We start from the raw sequence: 21,611 nt of genomic DNA on the forward strand, positions 1-21,611 counted from the left end.
ACCAGGTGATGGTTTACAGAGCACACTTCTACATATCCATTTGGCCACTGTGTATAAGCATATATGCTATTTAAGCTGATTTTACCTGCCCACAGTTCTTGCACCTTTACAAGTCGCTGCAGCCCACCTTCACCTGAGCTCCTTCTATCCCGTGTGTGAATTAATCAGTGTCACATGTTGTACAATACATTGTCACTGATGCTGGATCACTTCTCTGCTCGGGGTCTTTATGCCTCCCACTTTCCATGTCCCTGCCTACTGCATTTCACACACAGGAGTGTGTCAGAATAGAGCCATACCACCAAATTTATATTAAATGAGATGTAAATATCAGGTCCTAACTACACTAAATAAATGGAAAATCCTAAAACATCTTTATAAAGGGAGGATAAATATTATTAGTTGGCAGAACTCCCTTTAAATCACGAATTACTACATTGATTTATGCTAGGTTGAATGCTGCTGCTCCACATCATCGAGTTGCGGCTTTCTTACCCTTTTCTTTAAAAATCTGATTATGTCTGGCTACCTGTGAGCAGATGTGGAACATGCATGCGGTTGTAGGTGCTCTGAATGAAATGTGAAGGTGAGCCAGCAGGGAGCCGGTGTTAGAATAAGCAGGATTGATGAGCTCACAGCAGACGACCACTGATCCATCATCGGCTTGTCTGAATCGAGTCCACGGGTTATTCAGTATGAAGTATACCCGCTATATAGTGCCCTTTAGAAATCTGTGCTGCACAGACGGCCACTGCAGAGAGGATATTGTTATAGGTGCACGGCTTCACAGGAACAGTACACATGCACGCCGCGCACTGTTGCCGAGCAGACCTGTACAGGTGGCTAATTTAGGAACAAGGATGGAATAGCACAGTGGTCCTGAGAGGGATTTTGTTGAACGCTGTGAATCAGACAGTCCAGCTGTGTGCCTCTAGACCACTGCAACAAGACAGATGCATCTCACATTTACATTTTCGGTGTTTGACGCTAGGCTTTTAACACATCTGGGATAAAACCATCACACATCAAGTATTTTGTTTGTGCAGACAGATGGGCGGCCGGTGCAACGCAAAAGTCTCCTAAAATGTTCGGGTGCTTTAAATAAAACACTTCAAACACCGAAGACACCAAAACACGAACGCTGTTTTAAGAGGAACGGCAAGCAGGGACCTTCTTTTTCTTTTATTCAACCATAGATTTGATTTCTCAATTATTTATCGGTGGAAATGGAAGAAACGCATTTTACCTGAGGTTGTTGGGGAGCATTCTGTGACTGTGTTGACAAAGTCGCTGCTACACTTTCAATGCACTGCAATTCCATCATGTGTTGCCACTAAAATTCAGTAAGTGATTCAGTTTGGGGCTTTAAATCTACTTCCATAGACCCTGGCGGCGCATCAAAGGCCTTTTAGTTCAGGGTGGAAGTTGAAAAAAAAAAAATACCTGTAACAGACATCTGACATATCAACAGAACACTTTTGGTTGTTTTGAATCAGTGATCAGGTGATGAGACTGACAATAAAGAATTCAAAAAATCCCCCCAAAACAGCCCTTTATTCAACATTGTTCTAAATTTTAAAAAATATATTCAACATGGAGACGTCATTGAGTTGTTGTAATCTTTCTAAATATAAACTTGTTACATTTACATCAAGTGATGTAAGTTACATTTGTTTCCAACAGCATAATGGTGTCATTGATCACTGATGGCATTAAGAGATTAAAAGGTTCCCCGTCCTCTCCGTGTTGTTGACAAGCGTTGTAACGCATTACAGTCATTAGCATTAAGCTGGCTCATCAATAAGCACTTGGCTGAGCCATCAGTCTTCCTTGGACGTAGCCCTGGGGACCCCGCCATTGGTCCCTGCCAGCTTAGAGACTGGCCACAGGGGTACCCTTGATGTGTCGGTCACCGCGCAAACACACAAACGCGCACCTGCCCTGACAGCAGAGTTTCAAGTGTCACTGCGAGCTTCTGTTTGTTAAAGTTCTTTGTCGGTTGCTTGTGTTGTGTCAGTGTAACTACTTGTGCTTGTCAAGCATGTTGGTGTTTGTTATCTTGTATTGTGTTGACTTGATGATCGAGTCCTTGTATTGCGAGAGTGCGTGCGTGTCTGTGTGTGTGTGTGTGGGGAAGGAGGGGGAAAAAAAGGCAAGTAGTCTCTCAAAGTTAGTGTTTTTGGTGTATCCGTCAACTTTAGTAATGTCTCATACAGTATTTTTGTTCTATATGCCATGTTGGTGATACTGTGCGTGTGTGACTCTGTCGAGTATGGCGGTGTCGGTGTCAGTGTCAGTCAGTGTGACACTACGCGGTGTCAGAGTCTGACAGCCAGACGTAGTCTGATGTGATTGTGTGCAACAGTGAATGACAATGTCTCCACTCAGAAACCAGTGTGCAGTCTTTGAGAGGGGGATGCGAAAAGAAAAGAAACACCAAAGATGAGAAAAGAAGGATAACGCGACAGGAGGGAGGGTGCTACAGTTCATCGTGTAAGGGCTCTCCCTCCGCGTGGTCCAGAGCTCCCATCAGCAGCAGGGCTCCCGTGGCGCTGTCTCTGACGAAGAGAATGAAGGGGTGATCGGCGTAGAACAATTTAGGCCGATCAATGTGCTCCTCCTGTAGGTCAGCATCTTCTTTCCCTGCCTGAGCAGCCAGCTCCAGGGTAGCCCAGTGGAGGACGCCACCAAGGTGAAGCTTTCCTTTGCTCTTGGCTGACACCCCAGAGAAGTCAGCCAACTTCTGGTCCCAGGCATCGGTCAAACCTAAAGTAACCAACTGTTTCTGCAATTGGAGGGAAAAAAAGATGATAAGACTTTATGGCTGCCTTGAGTAAGTTCTCAAAGCTTGGTGCCATCGTAGATAAACACGCTCTGCAAGTGCAGCTGCCAGGACGCTGATCAATTATGCACGCGAGGGGACCAAACAAGGAGCGGGAGGGAAAGCAGATTTTAAAATTTCATGATGCTGACATTCAGAAGTTTGGGACGAGCAGTGCCCTAACCAAACCCTGCAATATGATTAACTTACACATAAAGATTTGCTTAAAAACACTCAATGAGTAACTTTTCACAAGCAGCATTTTCTTTACTTACCATAATATTTATTTACTTTATATACCCAAAAATTTGAGATAGGAAAGAGGCTGACAGTTGCCCTTGTTGTGAGCTGGCAGAACAAAGTGGGCGACAGGCAGAGAGGAGACGGAAGGAGGAAGCAGAGGATGAATAATTTAAGAGTGATGCCCCGTGACCTCGGCACCTCCTTTGTTTTGCCTCTGATATGAATTCCACAGAAAGTCGTCGTCATGACAGGTAGTTTATCCTCCCATGGCAGAGGGCCACTCACAGTGACAGGCTTCTGCAAGGGCCAGATGAGAGCATGTGTGGGTGTGGACGTGGGGCTGTGCGGACTCATGTGTGCGGATGCGTGCGAGGCCACGGCTACAGAATATCTGCAGGGGAAGATGGGTGGGTGACGGTACTGTTTTCCGGCATTCTTTAAACTTTAGCTGACTAAACTCCTTACTGGAAACGGCTTTTACTAGCAGACAACAACTCTAAGATCTTCCGGCTGTTCTGTGGGTGCTCCCTCGCTGAACCAAAACCACACTGTTTTTGCTCACGTCTTAAAACCACAGACTAATAGAAAACTGCAATAAACCATGTAGAACATCTGCTTTTCCGTTTAAAATCTAAGATGTGCATGCTCGAAAAAAAATCACCCCGATCATCACAGGTTAAACCTAAACACAAAACAAGTGCATGTATATACAGTTGTAGGCATCTGTCACTCCCATTCCAGTGTTTTCATGCGTTCGTGTCCACAGAGACGAGCACCACCTCCTTCTCTAATGCACTTCTATTGTCCTCATCCATTATTCCTCTACTCTTCTCTCACCCCCACCCACCCCACACGGTTCCACTACATCACTGTCTTCCTCTGCAGCTCTGCCACTCGCCCAGCGTCTCCATACCTCATCTGGCCCACGTGCCTCCATGTTATCCCATTCTTTTTCTAACTCGATCCTTCTCCTTTTTCTTGGGCAGGCCTACTCACCCCGCTTTACAGTGTTCTTGCAAACTGTCAGTTTCCATTGGAGATCATTTCAATTTTTTTCCTCCCCTAAGTTACTTAACAAGAAACTACCTGGCATCTCTCTCTGTCACTCATGACACATTCTTTCCACCTATGGGCACAATTGTGGCCTAAAGGTTCTATGATGAGCCATATAAATAGTAAAGACGAGCCCTGCATGATCTAGCCTTCTTCTCTGACTCTCAAACTTTGCTAGTCAATAGTCACTAATATATATACATATACACATCTATCTATCTATCTAGATAGATCTATAGATAGATATACAGTGGCTTGTAAAAGTATTCGGCCCCCTTGAACTTTTCCACATTTTGTCACATTACAGCCACAAACATGAATCAGTTTTATTGGAATTCCACGTGAAAGACCAATACAAAGTGGTGTACACGTGAGAAGTGGAACGAAAATCATACATGATTCCAAACATTTTTTACAAATAAATAACTGCAAAGTGGGGTGTGCGTAATTATTCAGCCCCCTTTGGTCTGAGTGCAGTCAGTTGCCCATAGACATTGCCTGATGAGCGCTAATGAGTAAATAGAGTGCACCTGTGTGTAATCTAATGTCAGTACAAATACAGCTGCTCTGTGACGGCCTCAGAGGTTGTCTAAGAGAATATTGGGAGCAACAACACCATGAAGTCCAAAGAACACACCAGACAGGTCAGGGATAAAGTTATTGAGAAATTTAAAGCAGGCTTAGGCTACAAAAAGATTTCCCAAGCCTTGAACATCCCACGGAGCACTGTTCAAGCGATCATTCAGAAATGGAAGGAGTATGGCACAACTGTAAACCTACCAAGACAAGGCCGTCCACCTAAACTCACAGGCCGAACAAGGAGAGCGCTGATCAGAAATGCAGCCAAGAGGCCCATGGTGACTCTGGACGAGCTGCAGAGATCTACAGCTCAGGTGGGGGAATCTGTCCATAGGACAACTATTAGTCGTGCACTGCACAAAGTTGGCCTTTATGGAAGAGTGGCAAGAAGAAAGCCATTGTTAACAGAAAACCATAAGAAGTCCCGTTTGCAGTTTGCCACAAGCCATGTGGGGGACACAGCAAACATGTGGAAGAAGGTGCTCTGGTCAGATGAGACCAAAATGGAACTTTTTGGCCAAAATGCAAAACGCTATGAATGGCGGAAAACTAACACTGCACATCACTCTGAACACACCATCCCCACTGTCAAATATGGTGGTGGCAGCATCATGCTCTGGGGGTGCTTCTCTTCTGCAGAGACAGGGAAGCTGGTCAGAGTTGATGGGAAGATGGATGGAGTCAAATACAGGGCAATCTTGGAAGAAAACCTCTTGGAGTCTGCAAAAGACTTGAGACTGGGGCGGAGGTTCACCTTCCAGCAGGACAACGACCCTAAACATAAAGCCAGGGCAACAATGGAATGGTTTAAAACAAAACATATCCATGTGTTAGAATGGCCCAGTCAAAGTCCAGATCTAAATCCAATCGAGAATCTGTGGCAAGATCTGAAAACTGCTGTTCACAAACGCTGTCCATCTAATCTGACTGAGCTGGAGCTGTTTTGCAAAGAAGAATGGGCAAGAATTTCAGTCTCTAGATGTGCAAAGCTGTTAGAGACATACCCTAAAAGACTGGCAGCTGTAATTGCAGCAAAAGGTGGTTCTACAAAGTATTGACTCAGGGGGCTGAATGATTACGCACACCCCACTTTCCAGTTATTTATTTGTCAAAAATGTTTGGAATCATGTATGATTTCCGTTCCACTTCTCACTTGTACACCACTTTGTATTGGTCTTTCACGTGGAATTCCAATAAAATTGATGCATGTTTGTGGCTGTAATGTGACAAAATGTGGAAAAGTTCAAGGGGGCAGAATACTTTTGCAAGCCTCTCTCTCTCTCTCTCTCTCTCTCTCTCTCTCTCTCTCTCTCTCTCTCTCTCTCTCTCTCTCTCTCTCTCTCTCATATATCTATATAAATAAGAGGACCCAGTGGCAGCACAATAAGAAGAAACAGGCATGTCAGCGGAGCCCACTGAGGCCTTGTGCGCTGCAGAGGTGTGGCACTGCATTATACGGGGAGAAAAACCTCTGGGAGGTGCTCTTTGGCTGCCCTTTCTCTCAGACGCACCCCATGAATCTTATATGGAACAGCACTGGGTGGACTGCTGATGCCTCGCGCACAACATCAACGAGCTATTTGTCTGCGAGTGGGAGCCACAGGCATTGTCACCTGGAGATTTCATCTAAGAGTGTATGTGTGGCCAGGGCTACCTTTACCTACAGCAGTGCAGTCTAACCAGGCCCGAGGTAGCATGGCCCTGAGGCATGCAACACTCAGCATCACATTATTTCACCTCGGTGGTCGGGCCCAATAAGAAGCTTTTCGGGTCTACCTGTGGGGGGTTTTAAGGTTGTGGCGGACACAGACACGGACACGTTACAGCTCTATCAGCGAGCAGTTGTTCTGGATGCTTTTAAAAAAAAGCAGAGCAGCTTTAATAATGATGAAGTTAAAGAGAAAAAGATGAGACAGAAAAAAAGCAAAGATCAAAAGGGAGGCCGCTGCTAGGCAGCGCTCCTTTCAGCTGTTGTATGCAAATGATGCGATTTGAACTTGGGGAAAAGACCTTAAGATGATTCAACTCTATGAAGACCTCACACCACACAAAGACTATTTCCACCAACACAGAGATGTTTTCCCTCGACAGTTAAAATGGAAAAGAAAAAAAAAACAAGTGGTTTGTTTGTAGTGCTGAATGTGTTCACTACAAATTCTTATTTTCTTGTGACCTTTTATGTCTGCGAACTGCATACTGTATCTACTATTTCAGAAACTAAATAGTGAAGCCAATGTTTCTCTTCTAATCCTGCAAAATATGATTTTTTTAGTTGACAATTAGAGAAGAAAAGGAGGTAAAATGGGGAAAAAAACCACTTCATTTGGATCACACAGCAGGTAAGGAAGAGGGACTACAGAAAGCAAAGGGTAGGCGAGAGTGAGGCCGATCTGTGCCTCTGGACAAAAGATAACACACTGGATAATAAAATGATTCTCACTGTGCAATCTAATTTACTTTGTACTAAACTAACAACTTTCACTTTTAGAGTCTTTGGTCTAAAACTGTTAGAACACAGAAATAATGAGGTTCACTATTCAAAGTTATTTTTCTCCTACTAGAACATCAACAACAGTGGAAAAGTGCTGGGACGACACCGAAATCCTGACAAATGAGGAGCTGGAACAAGCGATCTTTGGCATTTTTCCACCATAATCACCAAAATAATTCATCAGTTATCAAAACACTTTAATTTCTGTCAGTCAACTATGCATTAGTGTGTTATTTCATTTCTATTTTAGTGCTCCTCATTATCTTTTCACATTGCCTTTTACACTTTCTCCCACACTATGGCAATGGTTCCACTTTCCCATACATTTCAAGTGAGTGGAATTGTTAAAAGCACATGCTACATGGACACTGTCAGCTGGAGTGCTTTTTTTTTTTGCACATCATCCTCCTCACTCTGCTTTTGTTTCCTTCTTGGCTCAGCTCTCTATATAGCTCTATAATAAAAGGCAACAAAGCGAATAAATAAATAAAAACTAAAAGAATTTCTAATTTTCTATCATCTTTTACAGTACAGTGGCTCCATGTGGTTAACACTTTCACCATACACCTGAAACGTCTGTGGTTGCACACCAGGAGGGCACACAGACTCACAAGCTAGTAAACTACTAGTTGTTCCTGTCCCAAACCATAAAAGCGAAGCTTGTGTTAGGAAGGGCAATAGGCATAAAATCTGTGCCAAATCAAAACATGCAGATCCATATACTTTGGCAACCCCTTGGGAAATAAAGGACCAGTGTTGGTGCTGATTTCCCAGATTTTGCCACCTTAAGTAACTCCAAACACGTTCTGCCTAATTCAGCGCTGCCCTTAACATCCCCACGTGGGTGGTTTGAAGCGTGCGGTGTGCGGCACTGGCATCATCGCAGCACCATTTCATGGACACATTTGATGCAGGCTTTAAAGAAAGCCTTTTCTTTTTCACACATTATCAGCTCTTGAGGCTTCAAAGCCTCACCATCGCTTTATTAAGGTCTCATCAGCATCACTCCTACTGGTCTCTTATTTACATGGGCTTTTACCTCTTCTACACAGTCAATACGCTCTGTGTTTCATTCACACAGACACATGAGTAGCGCTTTATTCTATGAGACCATTTTACTGGAGAAGAGAAAAAGAAAAAAGGAAAAAAAAGGAAAATGAAGCCTTAGCTTTCAGTGAGATGTTTAACTAATGGCCATGAAATACATCTGATTAATTCATATGATGCAGGGCTATGGTAGCTGTGCTAAAACAGCTGCCCCTCGACACTGTATACTGCGGAGTGCGCTCTTGTAAATATTTGATGGCCTTTTGACCTCATTATCCATGACTGAGTGAGCTCTCTGGTGAACACTCATATGTCTTAGTCACCATTCGGAGATATAGCCACAGAGGAGCTCAAGTTTGGCCATTAGTGAGTGTGCGTGCATGTGTGTGGCCTGGTCAGCAGTGGATCAGAGAGAAAAGGAATGAGGGTGGTTTATTCTGTGACCTCTGGGCAAGGCTTGTTAAGAGGGTTCTCCGTCTCTGGCTGCAGACCCCGTCACACTCCTATTCTTCACCGGAGAAAAACGCCACCACCAACGAGACAGAAAGGAAGAGAAATGCCACACTTTGCTGCTCTGTATGGGTCTTCGTGTGCTTCCCACCTCGTCCCCAAGCAATCACTGACCCCTCTCATTCTCTCCCACCTCTCCTGCTCACTTTCCCGGCCAGCATCACTCCCATTTAGGTCAGCGGAGCCAAGGTTCAGTCGCTTAGCGATGGTGTACAAGAGGCACATGTTTGACCTACAAAAAGGATTTAGATCCCTGTGACTGATACAACGGGGAGGACTGGGGTGAAGGAGCGAACGATGCCTTTGGATGTGGCAAATCTGCTCAACATGAGTCAGAGGTGCGCGATTCTGTTTGTGCTCATTTGCTACGCACACAAGATGAAAGTCTTAGACACACACACACACACTGCTAAGATCGTTTTTTCCAAATGCTGCCCTCTAATCTAAGGATTCCATGGCCATCCGTGGCACTGACAGACAAAGTGGTAAACAGCATTAACGCGCGGTGATGAGCAATTATTTGGCTGACCCAATTGGAAAAATGATTGTCAGTGAAGACACGGCACTGTCACTGGCCAGAGGGTTTGGGAAGACAGACGCAATGAGATCGGAGTGGGTAGAGGGTTTTGTTTGGAGCTTGAGTCCTTTCGTAATGATTTCTCAAATGCGCTTATTTTTCTTGAGAGAGCAAATGGAGGAAGGCAACTCGTCACGAGTCAAACGGGGCCAAAACGTGCTCATCCATAATTAGGTTGCATAATGAGAACACTGTACGGCTACTTTTAGTTATTTACGACCATCAAAGTTTTTTGTTTTCTGTTTTTTTCTGCCTGTAAAACTGCCTCAGAGAGACAAAGGAGGATCTGTGCAACAGGATGCTTTCTGCTCTTTCTCTGGCAAAGTCATAGGTGTGTCAGAAGGAGTCATTTCAAGCTTTAGTTCTAGATTACATCCTCCTCCCCAGAGTCTCCTGACAACGTTAATGTCAAAAGCTTGTTCTTCGGGGCACAGCTAGCAGAATAACACGGTAGCACAGCTCTACAAAGATGTTTGCTAAAGTAGAACGAGGGCAAAGTGGATTTCATCAGTCCATGATGAGGTTACAGCATACATATGGATAGGACGTCGTCAAAGGTTGCAGTCGGTGTCCACTGCCCTGGGGAAATGGGTTTTACTGGGATGCTTCTGCTTCTGTCAGGTTAAACTAACCTCCCCCCGTTACTACTTCTCTCTAGCTCATCTGCAACTGTTGTGTTATCAACTGCTCTCTGGGTGTAGTCAGATTGAAAACTAAACAATTTTTCAAAGTAGAGCAAGTAATTGAAAAGATGCAAGAGGAATGAAGATTTTTAAAAAAAAAATGAGAATACGCAACCATTCAAGTAAGAAAAGTTTGAAATGGTGAAAAAAGCAACCTCCAGAAAAAATGGTGCCAGAAGCTTCAGTTCCTCCAATGGCCACTTGAGATCAGGTCCAGGAGAGTAAACCCCATAAACTCTCATGTTTTCCTTATAGTCTTATAACAAGGGGTGTGGCTGCTTTGATCCACAGGCTTTTCCTCACTCAGTGAACATCACTGAACTGGACCTCTCAACAGTGTTTCTTCTGCTGGTGTCTTTTGGAGTATTTTTAATCACATTATCTCACCAATAATATGACTTGCTCTGCAGTATGCACACTTTCAAAATACAACACATTGTGTTTTCGCTAAATTCTTTGCTTCTGACATAGCTCAAGTTAGTGATTGGAAAAAAATCCAGGCTAAAGACAAGTCTTAACAGATCCAGGCCCGGTGTAGCACAGACACACAGCAACAATCAGACCCCATGAAAGCCCACGTCAGCTTTCAATTTTATGAAGATAATATGAGGTAAAAATTAAACACATCTAAATCTTATTGGTGGAAAAGAGTGAGTACTAGAAATTCACTATTGAACTAAATCTAGGAATATTTTAATGGCTATCGAGGAACTTAAATGCCATTCCTTTCTTTACTCTCCTTATTCATGCTTTGCTGCATAGATCTCTGTTAGAAAATTCCTTTATCCTCCATTTCTTGCTAAGGTGCAAAAGATTCTTGTAGCAGCCTGTCATTCTGAGCCAGCACTCAGCATAGCTGTTCTGGTTTCAATGGCAAACTTCTTCCTTGAAAGGCTCCATCAGTTGTCAATAATAATAACGTAGTAATAGTAATAACAGAGCACAATTAATCTGGCTGTTTGTCACAGGCTACTTTCTGTGCTTTGCTCAAGACACATGGAATTGAGAATCGCTGCTCTGTCCCTCTATTTTATTTTTTAAAACCAACCTAATGGTTTACTTGGAGCCACAGAGAAAAATCTGCATTTGATTTTTTCGTAATTACAAGATGCCAAATGTAAAATCTTTGTTGGAACATCACATGGAAGTACAGTATTTCACAAAGAGAAGTGAAAAGTATTAAAGTTAACCTATAGAACTGTGACTGCAACTAATGTCAATTCCATAAACCTGACCAGAAAACTTTCCTTCCACTTTCACCCCCTCAGCAGGATATTCCTGAAGGATGAAGGCCCGTGTGATTCTAGCAGCTTGTATGTTTCTGTGTCCCTGTTAGACACCTCTCGGCCTGGTCAAATACGTGCTCTTCCACCAGCCCGACAACTCTCGAGCCTCCCAGTCAGCAGCCTCCAGTTTGGCCTGGATGAACCTTAACAACCCTAATGCGCTCACATTAGCATCAGCTGCCACTAAGCTGCTTCCTGTCCGCTTGGCTGTCCTATTCACTTCTCAGTACCTCAGACCAGTTACCTGCTGGCCCTGGGAGTAGCAGGAGCAGAGATCCACATTACCAGCTGGGCTGTGGCATAACCTTTGTGCTCTTGCAAAATAAGGCCTGTGGGAGGCACCGGGACCCCACAGAGGAGGTACAGGTCATGGTCATCCTCAGGCCCCTCTTAGCCCCCGAGCAGGAAGGTTTGATTCACTGCTGAAGGCTGTTAGGGCCTGGTGCTACGTGTACACCTGGGCACCCTTCACCTCAAGAGGGAGAAGAGAATAGTGGAAAGGACTGACATTTGAACTCACCTTAGTCAACGTCTGCACTGAGGCGAGTTCTAAAAAAGAAAAAACAAAAGCAGCCAAAGAAGGAGGCAGAAAACTAAGTAAGACACAGTGGTCATGTTCAGAATGGAAGGAGAAAGAAAAAGAAGGAAAATAGAGGCGAGAAACACGACACAGCATAGAAGAAGAGCAGGAAGACTGAAGGATGGGGTGGGAGGGGGTGCCAATATGTGTGAGAAAAGGGTAGACAGATAGGAAGAGTGCAAGAAAGGAAAAGCAGCCGGCCAAGACAGAGGCAGGGAATAATGAAGAGATGCGGAAAATCCAGAGGAGAAGGATAAAGCAGGCAAAGAAACAATGAGAATGATGACTGCATTGCTGGGTGAAATGAGAAAGCGTATCAGGTGGAGTGAAAAATGATGCAGTGCGCAGATACAGGAAATGAATGGAAGAAGAAACTAGAATTGAAGCTGCATGCAGGGATCCACTCTGTCAAATTCAACTAGGGTTTGAAACAGCTGCACAGCTCCCACTTCACCGCACTTTAAACTTACTTAAAAAACAACTCGGTCTACTGGTCTGGGTATAAATGCAAAAAAAAAAAGAAAGAAAGAAAAGAAGAAAAAAAAAGAATAAAAGAGAAAAAAAAAAGAATAAAAGAAAAAAAAATGGAAAACAGCATCGTGACCGTAGAAGCTAGAGGAGATTGTGACCCAAGAAATTTGGGCAAAGTTATACCTAAAGACAGGGGTGCCTCCAGAATTACTTTCATAGGGGTGGCCGTATTGGGGGCCACTAAAAATACTGGGGCGGCACATCAAAAACAGAATTTCCACTTTCATTATCCTCTTGTCAAGTATAGGTTACTTAAAAAAATATGGTAAAAAACAGAGAAAGAAAAAAAAATTTATGCCTAGATATTGGGGTGGGTGTAGTTCAGGAGGTGGAGCAGGTCATCTACTGATCGGAAGGTTAGTGGTTCGATCCCTGACTCCCACTGCATGCCAAGTATCCTTGGGCAAGACACTAACCCTAAGTTGCTCTCTGATGCATCCATTGGAGTATGAATGTGTGAATGTTGACTAGGAAGCACTAAAAAAGCAAAGACAAATGTGCTTGTGTGAATGGGTGAATGTGGCATGTTGTCCATCCATAATCTGTTTTGACTGATTGTCTGAAAGTCCCAACCATCGCTTTAATGATTCTCAGCAGAGCTGAGCAGAAGCAGCTTAAGACTCATTCTCTCAGTTTCACAGAACTTGTTGAGGAAAGAAAAAATAAGTGTTAGATCATGTAAGAGTGTGAACTGTTGGCCCAGAGATGCACCAGTGATCTATCCAGGGATTGGCACCAGCTTTACCTTTAGCTTTTTTAATTATTACCAATGCTTGCCCAGGGAGGGGGCCCACTAAGGGGACCAGCAAATTTTGGGGGGTGGCCAGTGCCCCCCCCCCCTCCTTGGTGGCACCCCTGTCTAAAGAGTGTAACACTTGAAAATGCCAGATGGCTAATCATCATCAGCACATCTTCTTCATTCACCCCCTCAATGCATTAGTGTCCATTACAGCAGGGCCACAGATTCCTTCAGCAACAATCTATGGACGGAGGTTGGAGGGTTCTAGCTCCTAATTTTGTAACCAGTTAACATTAGCAAAACTACCAGATCTAAACATGAATAACATTAGCAGCGGCAGCATCAGCAGCCTTCTTTTCTTGTAGGTTAACATCAACATGCTTGTATTGTATGTGGTTATACACAGCTCCAGTCAGCGTTTTCTGACTCAGCTGTTCATTTTGTAGATCAAAACACTGCCAGGCTACAATGACACGGGATGTCATTCTTCCTACTTCAAGCCTTGCTACCTCGGAAGCCAACGGTAATTAACAATCCATAGCAACGATGACAGCACTCAACAACAGCTTTAATTATGAGGTTTTTTTAAATAATGAAAAATAAACAAAACACAAGTGATGCATAAAAATACAGTAACTTGTGAAATATTAGGAAAATAAGGGAAAAAAACTATCCAAGCCTACCGATGTCTCTTTAACACATGGAAACAGTACAAGGTGTAACCAGGACTCGTTTCCAAGAAGTAAGATTAATTCAATCTTCTATTTAAGCACTTCAGAGCACACAGAAAGAGTGCATTATGCCATACTGCATTAGCATGACCCGTTTGAGACTTATATGACAATGAAAGGCAGTATGAGCTGAATTTAAAGGACATGACTCGATCTCACAGCAAGAATCTTTTTGTGTCACCGTACCAAAACAAACTTTGCTGAACTAACCTGCAGACTGAGTGTGCTAGTGATGTTTGCCTTGGGCAGAGAGATGGCCACACTGGTTACACTGGCCTTCTCCAGCCACTTGGACAGCAGCTCCAGGGTCAGCAGCTTTTCCAACCTAGCCAGATTTTCGACATGAAAGGGCAACAGGAGCACGACGCTGGCCCTGCCTCCCCACAGAGGCGCCTCTAGAACTTGCACCATGTTGTCAGTGTCTTCATGGAAGCGGTACAAACCTGTAGCAGGGGGACAGCAGGGGGGCAGGCAAAGAGTTGAGCAAAGATCAGAGAGTCAAGGAGAGAAGCAGTGCTGTGAAGTAACGTTTTCTTTTTTAGCAGTAGTTTAATGCAGAAGTTCTCTTGGAAGTTGGTTCAGAGCTGCACTTTCAGCCGTGTCACTGCAGTCGTTCGGCGCCACCTCCCTCTCTCACCGAGTGAACTCACAGAGGGAATGCTGGAGTTAGTTTCGCTTCATACATAAAGGAAATGCAAGCTGCGACAGGACGACAACAAGCCAGCCGTAACACAATTCTCACTCATGAGTTGAAAGTGACATTGTAAATGAGATTAAAAGAAATATACATCCGTTCTACATCTCTTAACTGTTATCCTAGAAGAAACTCACCCTGCCTTGTTGCTGTTTTAAGACAATGCATAAAATATGGAAAATGTGTTAAATAAATCATTAGGGACACACTGATAAATTAAAGGGAGGCATATTGGACCTCACAAATATTCACGTCCCTTTTAGAGCTGGATTCCTTCTCGCTGCATTTATTCCCTGGCAGGAATAGAGCAGTGACAGACTGCGTACAGATTTTTATTATTTTTTTTTACCTGCTCTGTGCATCATCACCACTTTGGTGTATTTCTTTCCCAGGAAGGTACGACGATCTGTGCTTTCCTCGCTGAACTCTCTCTCCCACAGCCCTGAGCAAAGAAAAGGAAAAAGCAGTTTTAAATACAGCATGCTTCATATAGATGGACTGCATGGGGAGGGAGGGGATAAAAAAAAAATCAATGAAACAGGAGAAAAAGTGAACAATAGGTTAAACAATGCCATGTTCATAAAATACATATACAGCGACACTGGCTGGCACTGCTCATGAATCATCTGTGTGTACTGCCCATTAAAAAATGTATACCCTCCTGAAAGCTGCTGAGGCAGAGTGCTGTACTGCAGCAGTTATGAAGACCTTAAGGCTACTGACCCCTATTCAATGTTCAACACATCCCCACTTGGCCCTGCTAACCTCCTGACAGCTGTCAATTTAAGAGGAGCTAAGAGTGGAGGAATTACCGTTGTAATAACCTCACAACACACTCTCAAAGCTGCTGGTCCATTCAATAGAGCAGGGGACATTGGATGGGGCGTAGAGGTCGGCAGATTATGACTTGTACCCATCGCGCTCTTTGTGAATGACACCTGAGGCCGGCTGGGGCTATAACTAATGATGATTCTCATTATCGATAAATCATTTGAAAAGGTCAGCGCTCTCGTCACACAAAGCTAAGGTTCAAGGAGGCCAAAAACTATGAAATGCCTCAATTGGCAATGTGAAAGCCTGCAGACTGATTGCTTGGTTTTTATTATTAAGCACCTCTATTAAGAACTGTGCGCTGACTCGTCTTTTGTCCGCGCTGTTTTTAATTCCTCTAAACTTCAGAAAAGAAAAACAGAGCTAGTTCTCAGAGCACAAGGTGACACCTACAAGCACAGGAACTTTAAAGAGAGATAAATACAAGACACAGTGCCCCATAATTTACCTTAAGACAAAAAGATATACCTCAAACGCCATAAGTCGTGAAGACAGATGCCAGGGGAAAAGAAATCATGCTCAGCCTGATTTAGTCAAAACACTCCTACACACTGCTAAGATAAATATACACTGTGCTGGGTTTCACTAACAAAACAAGACACAATGCAACTGCTTCTGCTCAATGAAACAGAGTCCAATTTTGTGCAATTTTGTTCTCATTTTCCCAAGAAATAAAAACTTGCAGACATGTGTATTTTACACAAACACACTACAGTTACATGTGACTAACACACCCAACCACCCAAGCCTGCACTCTGGTTTCTGATCATACAGTCTGTGGATGCACGTTTGCCAGTTAAGCTTAGCTAGTTGATATCCTGACACGTCACCATCCTTAAATATGGTCACATCAACTCCAGCTGCCTGACACGGTGGCGGCTGAAACAGCTAGTGCTATCCCACAATTCATAGGGACGCCAATCTGCTCACTAAAACATCAGCAAAACTGCCAAAGTGCCAGATGTACATATTTATCAGTGCATTTTACATGATATGGTCTCAGCAGTCTGTAACGTGTCAACCATCAACATCAGTCTGTTGTAGTAAAACCATTTGAATTTAGAACATGGGTTTAGATATACGTATATAATAAAAAATAAGAAATCACAGACATCATCATCTGGGTAATAGAGCTTTAAAGAAATCACCTAAGAATAAATGTTGGAGTATTTTAGCATCTGCTGCCCATTTTGGAGAAATTACCAATGTTGGTTGGTGGCTCCACCACTTTTTCCTTACAGAAATATCAACACCGTCAACAATTATCTTCTATTCTAAAGACTTTTGTGAGCCTCTTACCTTTTCACCAGCAGCAGGTCAAAAAAAACAGTGCTGTTTGGTACTAAAGTGTAGCGGAAAAGCTAACAAATTAACCAAGATGAAACCAGATAAGCAATATAGCATTGTCACTGTGTTACCTTGCTGGTGGGGAACACTTATATATACACAAGACATATTCAGCCATCATCTATTCATCCACTGGTTTAAAGTCCATTATCTGCAAATCTCTTTCTCTAATCACAAGAAAACAAAACAAAAAAACACTCACTTCATTACCAAAGTGTTACAAAGAAACACAGACTCACTTATGTATTGAGGATCACAGAGTTGGTTGGTAGAAACTTATTCTGGATAAGTAAAATAAGTAAATAATCATAAAAGCAACAAACACCATTATGGTGAACCTCAAAGATGTTTGGCTCCATTTATCTTCAGACTAGAAAGTTACAGAGACGAGGAAGACTGTTTTCACACACTTACTGTTAGGCCTCGTTACTACACTTTGTCTACAATTGGGGTTTCTTTAAACTGTTTAACTTATTATTAAATTCCACACTTATTCTTCTTTCTTTTTTTATTGATAGCTGCCTGACTAATTGTTTCAACACTATGGGTGGCATCTCCAAAAGCCAACCAGACTCGACTGGATCGCAGCCAAACACAAATCGCAGCAGAAAAGACGTGTGATTCTCCCTCCCGGGCATGCTAGCACACATCACAGGCATTCAGTCCGCTTCCTGGGAAACACGCTTTGGAATTCCAAAGCGGCCGGCTGAAGGTTACCTGAAGCGGCAACCGTGTTGTTGAAATGATGTCACAACGATGAACAATTTTCTCCACAGTATACACGTATAAAAACAAGCATGGGGGGGTTAATGACCTGCTGACCTCCAAACAGACCTGCACAGCAGCAGCAGAGCGACGGCTTTAAATCTGAACCTTTTAATAACTGTCAGCAACAAACAGCGAGACAACTGCGCGGCGCTCACACAGCTACCGAGTCGTCCTGTTAACTTAAAGCATAACCCAGTGGAGAATCGATGCGAGCTCGCGGCTCGGTCTCTTCCCTCATCAACTCGTGATTGCGTGCAGTTGTGCTATTTCAGAAGCTGTTATTAGTTTAAATAAGCTGGGGCTTCTTGTGCCGCCTCTCCTTTTTCAGTCCCCCAGTGCTGTCGCATTATCTTGTATAAGTTTCACTCCACTGTTTTTTTCCAGTATTATTTTCCTCTGCTGTCACTGGTGTTTGTCTAAAGCAAAACAAAGCATGAATTAATTAACCAGAGTGGACTGGAACTCCCAAAGGCAGACCCTTTTACAATCCCCTCCACCATGACAGTCCATCTCTTTCACTCTCAGCAGGCCACCCTCTCCCTCTTTACTTTTCTCAGTTTCCTCCAATCACTCCCATCTCTTTGCTTTTCTTCTTCCCTTTTCCACCCAGAAATCTCCCTTTTTTGTTCATTTAATTTTACCCTTTCTTTCTCTCCCTCTCTCTTTGGCCCTCTTTGCTTTTCGCATCTCTCCGCTATAAACATGTTCTGCTACTAATTGGCCCTGACCTTCCTTTTCTTTGAAAGCTCTGTACAGACCGAGGGAGGAGGGACAGCAAAGAGCTTTTTTCCCTTTTTTTAAAATTCTTCCTTCAATAATTAACTGAAGGGAGGGAGAAGGGAAACAAACAAAAGCAGGGAGGGGGGACGGACGGATGGAGATGCCTGCTCAGTGCCAAACTAAAATAAAATAACACCCGAGACCTCCGAAAACATCCCATTAATAACACATCATCAACTGCTTTAAGTCCTTGGAATCCCAAACATAACGAAAAAAACAAAAGTTGGAACAAAAGCAGGAGCTGCTAGTTTGAGAAAGGAGCAAACTATCGACCACGCTGAAAATTATAAATCAAAACTAAAGGAATCCAATTTTCCGTAATCTAATTTGCAGCTGCAATCTGCTGCATAATCTAATTTGTATATTTGCTCCATGAAATTAATGAACCAACCAATGAGGGTGGGCTCGCAGAAAAAAACAAAAAACAAAACTAATTTTGTAATGAAGTCAAAAAACATCAAACAAAGAGAATTAATTAAATTGTTTATCAATGTATAGTCTGTCAGGGAATGTTGTTTCTGAAGGGTTGTCTATCTTTGTCGGAACCCTGTTTTCACTTCAGGAGCCTTGCCTTCTCTTTTTTCCTTTTTTTTGCACCTAATAAAAAATAAAAAAAGCACTACCTGCAGGAGGAAGGAGAAGGAACAGAGGCAGATAGACACCGATAAGGAGGATGTGAACAGGAGACATGTGGGAAGGAGAGGGAGAGGAGACAGGGGTAGATTAGACATGCGATAGAGAGTGACAAAAGCACAAAAACAGAGACCAATGCTGCAAAAAAAAGGAACAAGCGAGACAGAAGGATATATTTAACACATCATCATCTTTTGTGGAGACCGCAAACAAAAAAAAATGAGAATCTACGTCAGCGGGCATTCAAAATGTTGGCTGTGCTCTGAGACACGAAGGAGGAGATGGTAGATTAAATTCCACAATCACACAAAAAAAGGAAAAAAAATGAGAAAAAGGAAAATAAGCCATTTCCTTGACTCATGATAAGTGCGGATGAACAAATATTGCCGACCCTCGAAAATAAAATGCGATATTTATTGGCACATTTAGCGTGCCATAATGAACCTCAGATAAGGATTTAGATGGATATGTTTTTGGGATGCAACTGTTAAATCACAGATGGAGCTTCTAACCGACTGCGTCCGTGCAGAAATATTGACTGCTTTCCACCACTGCAGCCTGTCACAAAGAGCAGAGCCGAGCCAAGCTGTGCCGCCGCAGACTTGGAGCGCTCCGAGCACAGATGTTAGGCATGACATCGAGGGAGAGAGAGTCTGGACACTTGTTACTCAATTATTTAAGATGACACATCACCCCCCAATGGAAGATGAATAAGCTCTCAGTGACAGACCCCAGAATCATCCTTTATCTGCTGTGTCCACCAGCTGGAGTTCAATGCATGCACGCGCACACACACCCATGGAGATGCAGGGTGCACACAGGTGGGATTGTTGGCACACGCAACAGAGCGAGCAAAGACTTGTGCGGACTGTCTGTGCTGTGTGATCACTAAAAGTGGTGCACGCCATACTCTCATCTAAAGCGGGAAAAGACATCAAGCTTTTTCGGCATCGCTCTCACAGTTTTAAAAGCAAAATTGGATGCTCACAATTATTTAATATTTCAGTAACCCTGCACTAATTTAATTTACAATAATGCCATTTCTACACACCTTTTAAACTTACTGCATTCGCCAGGATCAAAGCTCCAGCCCTGGCCTTGATTTCGGCCTCCAAAGGAGCGCGTTCCAGTCCACTAAGGCCGGCCTTAGCCCAGTCCTGAAGCTGCTTCAGGTCAGCCTTGGAGTCTCCTTTCCCCAGAGTCTGATGCTGCACTCTGAACCTAGCCTGACTCTGCTTCACAAAGGCCTGGTCGACTGGAGAGACCTGCTTGGAAAACACAGCTGAGGATGCGTGCAGGTGAAAGCTGGTTCCGTTGGCTTCACTGAAGCTCTTCAACGCCTTGGCGAGACGTTCGGGAACCTGCGTCCCCGCCTTGTCGGGGGACGGTGGGTTGAGGAGACCTTGGACCTGGCTGGAGGTGTTACCGGCTGAAGCTTCCCCCAGTGCTCCGAGAGAGGAGGCCACCAGCAGAGGAGAGAAGAGGACATTTACGGAGCTCGAGTCGGAGCGGAGGGCCTGGTACAGCCGCAGACCTAGGGTCCAGCTCGGGTCACCCTGAGGGGGAGGAGGCAGCCGCGGCGGGCGAGATACTGGACCAGCCGGGGCATCAGCGCTCTTCTTGGATGAATTAGTGGTGCTCCCTTGCACCAGGAGAACTGGCAGAGAAATTAGGAGACAGAAAGGGAGCCTGGGCAGCATGGCAGTTCTGGAAGAGAGAGCACGGGAAGGAGAGTCAGTATGAGGATTTGCTTGCACGAGATAATCTGTCTGTGTATACATAACAGCAAGAGGAATGAGGAGAATGCACCCCTCTCATTCACAAGGCAAGCAAAGCCCCCCCTCCACAACTATTCATTGCGCATATTTTGACCTGATTTTTAATAGTGTAATAGCTCATACTGCAACACTCATAGTTGAGATAAAGCAATATAAACACAGCCTGAGGGCTCCTTTTTTTTTTGCTGTAAAAGTGTCATTTGTGTAAACTGCTCCTACAGAGCCACAGCAGTGAGAACTTGATTTTCTAAATTCCTCCCCACTTGGATCCACGGTTATTATCTCACCCGCTGCGCGAAAGAAGCAACGTGCGACAATTAACGCTGATGAAGTTTTCAGGCTGGGACTGAACAAACGAATGAGAGGGGGAAATGTGCGTTTTCAATCTTTCCTTTCAAAAAAAAAAAGAAAAAGGCAAAAACTTCGACTCCTTACTTTTGCCGAAATTCAACAGAAGTGACGGCAAACATCTGTCGTCTACTTCAGCTTATACTCTCTCAAAATTAACCAAAAATGTAAAAAGTCTCGAAGACAGGGAAAGAGAGAAAAATGTCGTGTTCGTTTCATTAATTTACCGTTAATTAATTCACGTGTGTTCCTGTCGTTTTTCCGCCGCGGTCCTCGCTGTGAGCTCCGGAGGAAGTGCCGCTGCTGCTGGAGCTCAGACGTGGCAGAGGAAGTTTACCGTCCCCCCGCTAACTTCAGCTCCCGGTTAGCTTTCTGCTCTTCCCGAAACTTCCAGGCTTCCATGAGGAGCTGCCACCGTGAGCTTATTTAGCTTTGGGCTGTTTAGGTGTGGGCTCCATGTTAAGCCGAGTTAAACAAGCATTTAAAAAAAAGAAAGAAATTTAGTTAAAAACCTAAAATAGGGCACACTTAGCACACAGTGTGAAAAAGAACAATAAAGCT

At 43.8% G+C, this 21,611-nt stretch overlaps 1 protein-coding gene across 1 annotated transcript; it reads right to left on the reverse strand.

The window, feature by feature from the left end:
* Positions 1-1,607: 1,607 nt before the first annotated feature.
* Positions 1,608-21,368, reverse strand: serpinh2 (serine (or cysteine) peptidase inhibitor, clade H, member 2). The gene is made up of 5 exons (XM_063465503.1): positions 21,278-21,368; positions 19,976-20,631; positions 14,915-15,007; positions 14,082-14,314; positions 1,608-2,785 (listed from the first exon to the last, which is right to left on the reverse strand). The coding sequence occupies exons 2-5, from the start codon at positions 20,622-20,624 to the stop codon at positions 2,480-2,482; spliced, it is 1,281 nt and encodes a 426-aa protein (XP_063321573.1). The 5' UTR covers positions 20,625-20,631; positions 21,278-21,368; the 3' UTR covers positions 1,608-2,479.
* Between the last annotated feature and the right edge of the window lie 243 nt (positions 21,369-21,611).

The sequence above is a fragment of the Pelmatolapia mariae genome, linkage group LG3_W, assembly GCF_036321145.2.
Source record: "Pelmatolapia mariae isolate MD_Pm_ZW linkage group LG3_W, Pm_UMD_F_2, whole genome shotgun sequence".
NCBI lineage: Eukaryota > Metazoa > Chordata > Actinopteri > Cichliformes > Cichlidae > Pelmatolapia > Pelmatolapia mariae.